The sequence below is a fragment of the Oncorhynchus kisutch genome, linkage group LG28, assembly GCF_002021735.2.
Source record: "Oncorhynchus kisutch isolate 150728-3 linkage group LG28, Okis_V2, whole genome shotgun sequence".
NCBI classification, from domain to species: Eukaryota; Metazoa; Chordata; class Actinopteri; order Salmoniformes; family Salmonidae; genus Oncorhynchus; species Oncorhynchus kisutch.
The window spans coordinates 23,304,927-23,317,594 of record NC_034201.2 but is presented as its reverse complement, the minus strand read 5'-3'; the positions used below and the strand labels follow the sequence as shown (position 1 = coordinate 23,317,594).

The following is a 12,668-nucleotide window of genomic DNA, read 5'->3' as shown; positions in this document are numbered from 1 at the left end:
CTAACCTCCAAACGAGCTTCAATGCCATACAACACTCCTTCCGTGGCCTCCTACTGCTCTTAAACGCTAGTAAAACCAAATGCATGCTTTTCAACCGTTCGCTGCCTGCACCCGCACGCCTGACCAGCATCACCACCCTGGATGGTTCCGACCTTGAATATGTGGCCATCTATAAGTACCTAGGTGTCTGGCTAGACTGTAAACTCTCCTTCCAGACTCATATCAAACATCTCCAATCGAAAATCAAATCAAGAGTCGGCTTTCTATTCCGCAACAAAGCCTCCTTCACTCACGCCGCCAAACTTACCCTAGTAAAACTGACTATCCTACCGATCCTCGACTTTGGCGATGTCATCTACAAAATTGCTTCCAACACTCTACTCAGCAAACTGGATGCAGTTTATCACAGTGCCATCCGTTTTGTCACTAAAGCACCTTATACCACCCACCACTGCGACTTGTATGCTCTAGTCGGCTGGCCCTCGCTACATATTCGTCGCCAGACCCACTGGCTCCAGGTCATCTACAAGTCCATGCTAGGTAAAGCTCCGCCTTATCTCAGTTCACTGGTCACGATGGCAACACCCATCCGTAGCATGCGCTCCAGCAGGTGTATCTCACTGATCATCCCTAAAGCCAACACCTCATTTGGCCGCCTTTCGTTCCAGTACTCTGCTGCCTGTGACTGGAACGAATTGCAAAAATCGCTGAAGTTGGAGACTTTTATCTCCCTCACCAACTTCAAACATCTGCTATCTGAGCAGCTAACCGATTGCTGCAGCTGTACATAGTCTATTGGTAAATAGCCCACCCATTTTCACCTACCTCATCCCCATACTGTTTTTATTTATTTTATTTTATGCTCTTTTGCACACCAATATCTCTACCTGTACATGTCCATCTGATCATTTATCACTCCAGTGTTAATCTGCAAAATTGTAATTATTCGCCTACCTCCTCATGCCTTTTGCACACAATGTATATAGACTCCCCTTTTTTTCTACTGTGTTATTGACTTGTTAATTGTTTACTCCATGTGTAACTCTGTGTTGTCTGTTCACACTGCTATGCTTTATCTTGGACAGGTCGCAGTTGCAAATGAGAACTTGTTCTCAACTAGCCTACCTGGTTAAATAAAGGTGAAATAAATTTTAAAAATAAAAAAAAATCTCCTTTGTCTTAATCACATTGAGGGAGAGGTTGTTGTCCTGGCACAACACGGTCAGGTCTCTGACCTCCTCCCTATAGGTTGTCTCATCGTTGTCAATGATCACTGTTGTGTCATCAGTAAACTTAATGATGATGTTGGAGTCGTGCCTGGCCGTGCAGTCATGAGTGAACAGAGGTTACAGGAGGGGACTGGGCATTCACCCCTAAGGGGCCCCCGTGTTGAGGATCAGCATGGCGGATGTGTTGTTACCTACCCTTACCACCTGGGGGCGGTCCATCAGGAAGTCCAGGATCCAGTTGCAGAGGGAGGTGTTTTAGTCCCAGGATCCTTAGTACCTTCAAAGCTCATCACTAAGCTATGGTATTGAACGCTGAGCTGTAGTCAATGAATAGCATTCTCACATAGGTGTTCCTTTTGTCCAGGTGTGAAAGGGCAGTGTGGAGTGCAATTTGAGATTGCATCATCTGTGGATCTGTTGGCGCGGTATACAAATTGGAGTGGATCTAGGGTTTCTGGGATAATGGTGTTGTGAGCCATGACCAGCCTTTCAATGCATTTCATGGCTACAGATATGAGTGCTACGGTAGTCATTTAGGCAGGTTACCTTAGTGTTCTTGGGCACAGGGACTATGGTGGTCTGATTGAAACATGTTGGTATTACAGACTCAGATAGGGAGAAGTTGAAAATGTCAGTGAAGACACTTTCCGGATGGTCAGCGCATGCTCCAGAGTACACGTCCTGGTAATCCGTCTGCCCCAGTGCCTTGTGAATATTGACCTGTTTAAAGGTCTTCCTCACATCGGCTGCGGAGAGCTTAATCACACGGTCATCTGGAACAGCTGATGCTCTCATGCGTGTTTCAGTGTGATTTGCCTAAGCGAGCATAGAAGTTATTTAGCTCATCTGGTAGGCTTGTGTCACTGGGCAGCTCTTGGCTGTGCTTCCCTTTGTAGTCTGTAGTAGTTTGCAAACCCTGCCACATCCGACGCTCGTCGGAGCCGGTGTAGTACGATTCAATCTTAGTCCTGTATTGACGCTTTGCCTGTTTGATGGTTCGTCGCAGGGCATAGCGGGATTTCTTATAAGCTTCCGGGTTAGAGGCCCGCTCCTTGAAAGCGGCAGCTCTACCCTTTAGCTCAGTGCGAATGTTGCCTGTAATCCATGGCTTCTGGTTGGCATATGTACATACAGTCACTGTGGGGAAGACGTCCTCGATGCAGGCTATGTCCTGATTTTCATTGAGCGCCACTTGAGGGAAACTATCCTACTGTACAGTGGAAATGGAGTTTTATTATGTGTTTAACATTATGAGTTGAGTATGGTGCTTATTATGCCAGTCAAGTTCCGCCGTGGCGTTGATGGTTTAATTGTTTCTGTGTTCAGAGAACCCAGGGTAAGCCTGCAGTTAACTCCCAAATTGATGAGTGTGGTTGAGTAATAAAGCCTTCAACTCGCACAAACAGTCTATAAAGACGGTTATAAACCGCAGGCCTGCCATAGCAGTCACCTTTCCACACTGACTTACATGTTTTTGATTTATCCTTCATGAGAATTAATATCTTCCTGTCATTTTGGCTGGTCTGAAGCCAGTGATTGATTGAGGGACAATGTCATCATGTTGGGGTATGAGTGTGACATGTATTGGTGTTGTCTTACACCCCACCCCCCTTTTTGTCCATCAGGTCTCCTGTGATGGCTGGCGGACTCTTTGCCGTGGACAGGAAGTGGTTCTGGGAGTTGGGAGGATATGACACGGGACTGGAGATCTGGGGAGGAGAGCAGTACGAAATCTCTTTCAAGGTAAAACGCCACAATGACAATGGACACTAAGATGGCAAAGTTGTTTTTGGGAAGATGCCCTTATTGACTTACAGCAGTGTTCTTTGATCTTTAGTCCTGGAGATACACAGGAGGTTCAGGCTTTTGTTCCAGCCCAGTATTACTGTAACACTTCATAATAAAGGGCCTGATAATAATTTGCCCGATAGGTGCAGTGAAATGTTGTTTTACAGGGTCAGCCATAGTACTATAGCACCCTTGGAGCGTATTAGGGTTAAGTACCTTGCTCAAGGGCACATCGACACATTTTTCACCTTGTTGGCTCGGGTATTCCAATCAGTGACCTTTCAGTTGCTTGCCCAATGCGCTAACCGCTGAGTCAGGTGTGTCAGTGCTGGGATGGAACAAAGGTTTGCACACCCCGATTGACGAACCGTCCCACCATCAACAAGCTGAAGCCACCGCTGCCAAGTTTTTATCAGAAACCCATTAACTAACTAGCTTTAAGGCAATGGTGGATGTTGGTATTCAGATTTCACCTCATGTTTCAATCATTCTGGTTCAAATCCGCTCTGCTGCTCGGAGAACTCCTACATCCATCATACTCAGAAACCATATTAGATTATGCTTTAGAGTTCTGCCTCACTATGAATTATTCCATAGGATAGCCATTTATTATGCGGACTCTCGCTGCATGTAAAGCACAAGTCTCTCCACTGTCTCCCAACTCCGGCCCTCCCTTTCCCCTTTGGAGCTAAAGTTTTTTGGAAAGCTCATCAAAATAATTCAATTTTGGTTTTAAAACCACAAGGCTCTTACAGACTCACTTATATTCAGCTCACTGATACTGCCAGTGTTCGTAAAAGTCAGCAGAAAGTTGAAGTGGCACTCCTCTGCTTGGCTAAATACTGCATTAGAACATGAAAACCTAGGTAACGTTTGGGGAGGGTGCAGATCAACCCATCCTCTCATCAAATTAGAGGTTGATTTGCCGTCTGGGCCCTTGACAGGTCTCAGCCCTGGTCTGGATATAGGAGTCTAAAATGTTAGAAGCGACCCTTCATTTAGATCATTCTGGAGCCTTTTACCAATGTAATGCTGTCTCTCTCTACTGTTGGAATTCAGAGAGAAGCGGATAATAAAACCATGGCCAAGACTAGAGAATATTCTCTTCATTGCTGTCAGACAATACTTTGGTAACACAGGCAGTGAATTTCTTAGTAAGTTGTATTTTGAAACGTTCTAAGCTACATCAGGGTTTTTGTTTGCTAGATCTTCGGAATTATGTACAGTTGAAGTCGGAAGTTTACATACACTTAGGTTGGAGTCATTAAAATTAGTTTTTCAACCACTCCACAAATTTGTTGTTAACAAACTATAGTTTTGGCAAGTCGGTTAGGACATTTACTTTGTGCATGACGCAAGTAATTTTTCCATCAATTGTTTACAGACAGATCATTTCACTTATAATTCACTGTATCACAATTCCAGTGGGTCAGAAGTTTACATACACTAACTTGACAATGCCTTTAAACAGATTAGAAAATTCCAGAAAATGATATCATGGCTTTAGAAGCTTCTGATAGACTAATTGACATCATTTGAGTCAATTGGAGGTGTACCTGTGGATGTATTTCAAGGCCTACCTTCAAACTCAGTGCCTCTTTGCTTGACATGGGAAAATCAAAATAAATCAGCCAAGCCCTCAGAAAACAAATTGTAGACCTCCACAAGTCTGGTTCATCCTTGGTAACAATTTCCAAACGTCTGAAGGTACCACGTTCATCTGTACAAACAATAGTACGCAAGTATAAACACCATGGGACCATGCAACCGTCATACTGCTCAGGAAGGATACGCGTTCTGTCTCCTAGAGATGCGTTCTGTCTCTGTCGAAAAGTGCAAATCAATCCCAGAACAACAGCAAATTATCTTGTGAAGATGCTGGAGGAAACAGGTTCAAACGTCTCTATATCCACAGTACAAGGAGTCCTATATTGACATAACCTGAAAGGCTGCTCAGCAAAGAAGAAGCCACTGCACCAAAACCGCCATAAAAGAGATTGTACTTTTTGGAGAAATGTCCTCTGGTCTGATGAAACAAAATAGAACTGTTTGACCATAATGACCATTGTTATGTTTGGAGGAAAAAGGGTGATGCTTGCAGACGAAGAACACCATGCCAACCATGAAGGGGTTGCAGCATCATGTTGTGGAGGTGCTTTGCTGCAGGAGGGACTGGTGCACTTCACAAAATAGATGGCATCATGAGGCAGGAAAATTATGTGAATATATTGAAGCAACATCTCAAGACATCAGTTAAAGCTTGGTCGCAAATGGGTCTTCCAAATGGACAATGACCCTAAGCATACTTACGAAGTTGTGGCAAAATGGCTTAAGGACCATAAAAGGTTTTGGAGTGGGCATCACAAAGCCCTGACCTCAATCCTATAGAACATTTTTGGGCAGAACTGAAAAGGCGTGTGCGAGCAAGGAGGCCTACAAACCTGACTCAGTTACACCAGGTCTGTCAGGAGGAATGGGCCAAAATCCACCCAAATTATTGTGGGAAGCTTGTGGAAGGCTCTCCGAAACATTTGACCCAAGTTAAACAAACAATTTAAAGGCAATGCTACCAAATACTAATTGAGTTTTTGTAAACATCTGACCCACTGGGAATGTGATGAAAGAAATAAAAGCTGGTAATAAATCATTCTCTCTACTATTATTCTGACATTTCACATTCTTAAAATAAAGTGGTGATCCTAACTGACCTAAAACTGGGATTTTTTACTAAGATTAAATGTCAGGAATTGTGAAAAACTGAGTTTAAATGTATTTGGCTAAGGTGTATGTAACTTCTGACTTCAACTGTATCTACTGTTGCTAATTGGAATCCTGCGGTGTTTTTCTGATACTGTAAGTATGGTTGTTTTATCTAAAACCAAAGACACGGGTGAGGTAACCACAAAATTAAAATAACTCTGAATAGCGTTTTATGTTTGCAAAACCCACCCCTCAGTTGACGAACACATATACAGTGGGGAGAACAAGTATTTGATACACTGCAGGTTTTCCAACTTACAAAGCATGTAGAGGTCTGTAATTTTTGTCATAGGTGCACTTCAACTGTGAGAGACAGAATCTAAAACAAAAATCTAGAAAATCACATTGTATGATTTTTAAGTAATTAATTAAGTAAATACTTGTTCTCCCCACTGTATGTTAGGCCCCGATGTGGGCAGAGAGAGATTGAGGTGTGCCTTATTAAAGATCATTGAATGTAGTGTGTGATAGGTTCTGTATTATCGGCTGCCCACCCTGCTCTGTATCACAGGGGTTTTAGAGGTCATCAGTAAAGGTGGAGGGATCAGCAGTTCTGCACTCTAATCCACTGGCAGCACTCTGCTAGAACTCTTGATCCCACTTTCTCAACAAAAAAACAACAGAAATATCTTATTTACATAAGTATTCAGACACTTTACTATGAGACTCGAAATTGAGATCCGGTGCATCCTCCTTCCAATGACACACAATACCCCATAATGACAAATACTTATTTACATAAGTATTCTGACCCTTTGCTATGAGACTCTCAATTGAGCTCAGGTGCATCCTGTTTCCATTGATCATCCATGAGATATTTCTACAACTTGATTGGAGTCCACCTGTATTAAATTCAATTGATTGGACACGATTTGGAAAGGCACACTTCTGTCTATAAAAGGTAAAAGGTCCCACAGTTGACAGTGCATGTCACCGCAAAAACCAAGCCATGAGGTCAAATGAATTGTCTGTAGAGCTCCGAGCCAGGATTGTGTCGAGGCACAGATCTGGGGAAGAGTCCCCAAGAACACAGTGCCCTCCATCATTCTTAAATGAAGAAGTTTAGAACCACCAAGACTCTTCCTAGAGCTGACTGCCTGGCCAATCTGAGCCATCTGGGGAGAAGCGTGTTGGTCAAGGAAATAACCAAGAACCCCATGGTCACGCTGACAGAGCTCTAGACTTGGTGGGAGATGGAAGAGCCTTCCAGAAAGACAACCATCTCTGCAGCACTCCACCAATCAGGCCTTTATGGTAGAAGGCACTCCTCAGTAAAAGGCACATGACAGCCTGCTTGGAGTGTGCCAAAAGGCACCTAAAGGACTCTCAGACCATGAGAAACAAGATTTTCTGGTCTGATGAAACCATGATTAAACTATTTGGCCTGAATGCCAAGCGTCACGTTTGGAGGAAACCTGGCACCATCCCTACAGTGAAGCATGGTGGTGGCAGCATCATGCTGTGAGGATGTTTTTCAGCGGCAGGGGCAGGAAGACTAGTCAGGATCGAGGCAAAGATGAACGGAGCAAAGTACATAGAGATCCTTCTCCAGAGCTCTCAGGACCTCAGACTGCGGCGACGGTTCACCTTCCAACAGGACAATGACCCTAAGCATACAGCCAAGACAACGCAGGAGTGGCTTTGGGACAAGTCTCTGAATGTCCTTGAGGGGTCCAGCCAGAGCCCGGACTTGAACCCGATCAAACATCTCTGAGAGACCTGAAAACAGCTGGGCAGCGACGCAACGCTCCCCATCCAACCTGACAGAGCTTGAGAGGGGAGAAACTCTCCAGATACAGGTGTGCCAAGCTTGTATCGTCATACCCAAGAAGACTTGAGGCTGTAGTCGGTGCCAAAGGTGCTTCATCAAAGTACTGAGTAAAGGGTTTGAATACTTGTTCTAAACCTGTTTTTGATTGGTCATTATGGGGTCTTGTTTATAATTGAGGGGCAAAAATGATTTAATCAATTTTAGAATAAGGCTAAAATGTGTGGTTAAAGAGAACGTGTATATAGTATAATGCCAACACCAGCATGTGGCTCTGGATACTGCCACATCTTGCCGTCTAATTAGCCTACCACCTGACAGAGACATACAAAAAGTGTAATTGATTACTTACCCAACCTTAATTTCAAAACTTTTTTATTTATTTGATGTCCTTGAGCGCGATTCAAAGTATCAGAGTAATTGCAGAAGATGCAGAATATTTTGGCATCATCTCTAACTCATTGCCGCTCTGCCAAAATGTCCCGTTGTGGGTTAGCCACAGCTCCACAGTCGTACTAGTGACCTCATTCCAGGGTCAGTCAGTAGGCGTATCCCCTCCTCAGCCTGGCCTCCAGAGCCTCTACTGTGTATGACATCTGTGTGATGTGTGTGTGCACGTGTACACTTGCATGAGTACGTACCTCCTTCCATGCCTCTACAAGTTGTGATGTATATTTAATGCTCTGTTGGCCTTCTCCGTGAACACCAGGACTCACCTGCCCAGCCCCAGACGCCATTAAACATTCATCTGGCAGTAGCCCATCTAACAAGGAACCTTAGTCAGCAAAAACTACACAAAGTATTTCCTCCCTTTCTTGCTCTTCCCCTCGCTTTTACTCTGTTATGCCATGTTTCTCTTTCTCTACCCTTGTCTTTTGTCCTCCATTTTCTTTCTTTCTTCGTTAATAAACCAATTAGGCACATTTGGGCAGTCTTGATACAACATCTTTACAGATTACATATATGCAATGGTTCATTGGATCCATCTTAAACTTTGCACATACACTACTGCCATCTAGTGGCCAAAATCTAAATTGTGCCTGGGCTGGAATAATACATTATGGCCTTTCAAAGTTGATGGTACAAAAAAAACGCATGTTTTTTTCTTTGCAATATATTTGACCAGATCTAATGTGTTATATTCTCCTACATTAATTTCACATTTCCACAAACTTTAAAGTGTTTCATTTCAAATGGTATCAATAATATGCATATCCTTGCTTCAGGTCCTGAGCTACAGGCAGTTAGTTACATTTGGGTATGTCATTTTAGGCAACAAAAAAAAAAATCAAAGGGGCGGATCCTTGAGGTTTTTTAAGTGAGAATACTTTTGAGGCACACACAAATGGAGGATTACAAATCAGAATGAGGAGTTTCCACGTGATGGTGCCTCCGACAACCTCTTGTCCCTTTCAGGCCTGCAGAACAAAGTTCACAGTAGACTTGTTTTGGCCCATGGCTCAAAGCTTTCACCTAGCCCAGAAGAGTCAACCTGAAGTATGTCACATTCACACAGTGACATTTCAGGCCTGCCTTTAGCATCATGCTGTCTTCTACAGTCAGGTTTTCCTTCCGTCTTAGTCAAATGTCTGTCCAAAGAGGCCCATGAGGCATTTATAATAGTCTTGTTATCTGTGTTAGTGATGTCACTGTATAGCTATTGTGCGCCTCCCTGCTACCTTTATCCGTCATCCCTCTTAGAGAACAATCGATAATCGGCCGAGACGATATATCAGGCTGATATTGGACTTTTCTAATCTATCGGCTGTCGGCCCTTCTATCGGCTTAGCCGATAGTCCCTCTACACAGCAAAGCTGCTACTATGCCAGCCGCCACTCACCGCCTGAGCCATGAGCACTGAACAATGCCAAGGAATGTCTTGGTGGGAAAATCAACAGCGGCAAACTAGCTCATTCTCCAACAGACACGTGCAGTATTAAGAAAAGGATGAATTGGCACAGTGACCAAAATCAAACTCCTGTTGCAAATATTAGTTTAGTTAATTCACTAATAAATAAAGCTTATGTTGACATGTCGGAACATGCATGCAATAAGCAAGCTAGCTAAGCAGATAGCTATGTTACCTTTTAGCGACGATTACGATAACTAATCCGTTCATCTGCGGTGTTAGTTTGCTAGCTATATTAGCTACTATGCCATGGTGCTGAGATATCAGATAGGAGCTAATAACCAACATAGCTAGCTAACATTAGCTGGTTATCATTCTGCACATGCATCATGTTCGGGAACGAGCAATCTGACTTGCGATGTAATGTTATCTATTTACTGGTGTGCTGATCTGACCAACTGCAATCGTATCTGTAAATTCACGGTTGCAAGTCGGATTAGATGATTGTCGTAATAGGGAAAAGAGAAACTGTTTTAAAATGCCTAAATAAATGTTGGCCATGAAGCTTGCCAGCTTGTAATCCTAAAAAACATAAATTCATTAGTTACCTAGGTTTCATTCAGCCATTCCTATGGGGAAAGAATAGGGGTTTGGGATAACCGTTGAAAATTGAGGTTAAAACAGGCTTAGAAGATCTTATACGTTTTGTTCTGACATATCAGTCAATTTAACAAGACATTTATGAATTATAAAGCCTTTGTGCTTTTTTGGATTACATACATTTTTTTAAATTCACAAAGAGATGTTGGCGGATGAAGATTATCTCATAGAGCAAAACGTGTAAGATCTCTTAAACCTGTGTTTAACACAGACCTTACTTTTTTTTTTCGACAAAAACAACATTTTCCCATAGGCTTTGTCCAACAAATTTTTCCTACCCTCCCTCTCCTTGTTAGATATTATGCACATTTATGGCTTGGTAGCAAATGTCATCGCCGTTGAGCTAGTTCTCATAGTAACAGTAAACGGCACCAAGTGATATGAGCGATGAAGGGAGATGTGTAGCAGTAGGATCAAGTTACAACCCGCCCATTTCTTGGCAAATGTCTAAACTAGCCAATTGAGTTGTTTAAAATTTTGTCCTGGCAACTGAGATGTTTAGGGGTGCGTCCTGACAGCTGGAAAAATATACTTTTTCCCGATCACAAATCATGTTACGTAGGAGCTATTTGAATTGAAAAGATATTATTTTATATTCTCAAACAGCAGTGCCTATATGTCCTTCCATACAGGCGTGACATCCTGGAGTGATGCTTCTATGCGAATGTTGTTGATCATTAGGCTAATGTCCATCCCAAATGGAAGGAAAACAGATTGTCGTCTGTAGCACCATAGACTCCACTGATCAGCCTAAACAAGCTCAATCACTCAATCCATACACACACTCCTATTGAATATTCTTTCACCTGTATTGTTTGTAGACCAATGCCATCTTAATTTACCCAGTTTATCAAGAGAATTACAATTCAAATAAAAGTATTAACATTATGTTATGTACTTAGATTGGTAAAAAAAAAAATTAGTAAAATGTATGGTTTTTGAAATATTATGATATTGAATATCGCCCTAAAATATTAACCATCAGCCTCCTTGACCCCAAAAATCCATATTGGTCTTTCTCTAATTCCTCCATCCCTCCCTCTGGAACCACTCTCTTTCTCCCTCCCTGCTTTCCTAGTACCTGTCAGCCTCTCATGTCCTCATACTGTTTACAGCTGCACACCACAGGCACACACTGACACAGGTGACACACCCACTAACACTGCAGTGATGCCCTGACCCCCACACAGCTGGCTGTGTTAAACCTCTCTCCTTCTACCTTGTCCGCCCTCTCTCGCTGTCTCTCCACAGGTGTGGATGTGTGGCGGGCGTATGGAGGACATCCCGTGCTCCAGGGTGGGTCACATCTACAGGAAGTACGTCCCCTACAAGGTCCCTGGCGGGGTCAGCCTGGCTAGGGTGAGTGTTGGTTCCTAGACCCTCCTTTTCCTCTTTTCTCCTCTAGAAAAGGATTTACAAAGAAAAACATACTACAGTATATCATGCAGACCTGTATGCATTTTGTGTACCATGCACGCAATTTGAGGTTCATGTACGCTGGTACCGTATCAATCTTGCTACTTTGCTAAGTTGAGGCAAGTTTTTTATTTGTATTTTTTATTAAGCTTACTGCCCTGCTTTTATGTGCACTTGCTCTAATATGTGCAGGGTTCTGCCGGTTCTTGCATTTTCCCCCCACTCGTTAAATAGCTTGACCAACAACATCTCTGCTCCTGAACGTGTGTGTATGTGTAGCCTATTTAGCAGGCGGCACATGCTTTGATATCTGCGAGCACATTGACAAGGAAGCGTACAGTTTTGCGGTAGTTCAGTGTGCGCTGTGCGTGGATAGAAGTGAGAGCTTTTCCGCTAATACCGTCCTTCACAGAAAGTTATGTTAGACTTAATTAATCAGTATTTGATCTGTCATCCTTATATTACTGTATGTCAACAGAAGGCTGCTAATGATGTGATAATAGCCTAGTCAGTTCACCAATGACAACAAGGCATATTACATTAATTGTAGACCTATCTGAGAAGGAATATTTGATGGACTAGATCAGGTATGGAGATCTGAAACAAGCTCATATATTTAGGCCTAATTCAGTTTTATATTCCAAATACAGTAGACTGCTACATTGCATCCAGTAATTGAATGATTCAGAATTTTTCCCCAAACAAAACTGAGAAGCCAGTTCACATTTTAGATATCCAAGATGGCGTAGCAGTCAGACGTCTTTGTCTTTGTCTTGTCTCATCCCATTTGTATAAATATTTTTCTTTGCGTTCTTTTTAATATTTTTCCTAAACCTCAACTTCAAAATACTCTCCTGCAACCCGCCTCACCCAATGTGGTGTGGATTTGTGTTTTTATTTTTTATAAGTGTTTCTATTTACCTCCAGACTTGAATACCTCAACTGAAGCTAGCTAGCTAACTAGCGACCAGCTATTGCCAGTTTGTACAATGCGTTTCAAACCAGAGCATACCGGACCTGTTTTTCTCTCCATATCCCCGAATTCCTACCACAAACTCTGAACCTTTTTCATCTAGATCATCACAGCTAGCTAACCGCAACCAGGGTTGACTACTCCTGGCTAACGTTTCCGTCCTGGAGCTAGCACCAACTAGCCTGGGGCTAACCCATGCAAGAACTATCTCCCGGCTCACTCCTG

General features: G+C 42.9%; 1 protein-coding gene across 1 annotated transcript in view; it reads left to right on the top strand.

Annotated features, from left to right (window-relative positions):
• The window catches only part of LOC109872996 (polypeptide N-acetylgalactosaminyltransferase 10), an 80,312-nt gene extending 67,980 nt beyond the window's left edge, over positions 1 to 12,332 (top strand). The window contains exons 7-8 of the mRNA XM_031808319.1: positions 2,855 to 2,972; positions 11,306 to 12,332. Of these exons, the coding sequence (XP_031664179.1) occupies positions 2,855 to 2,972; positions 11,306 to 11,431 (244 nt within the window). The 3' untranslated portion in view covers positions 11,432 to 12,332. The remainder of the gene's footprint in view (positions 1 to 2,854; positions 2,973 to 11,305) is intronic.
• Positions 12,333 to 12,668: the final 336 nt, after the last annotated feature.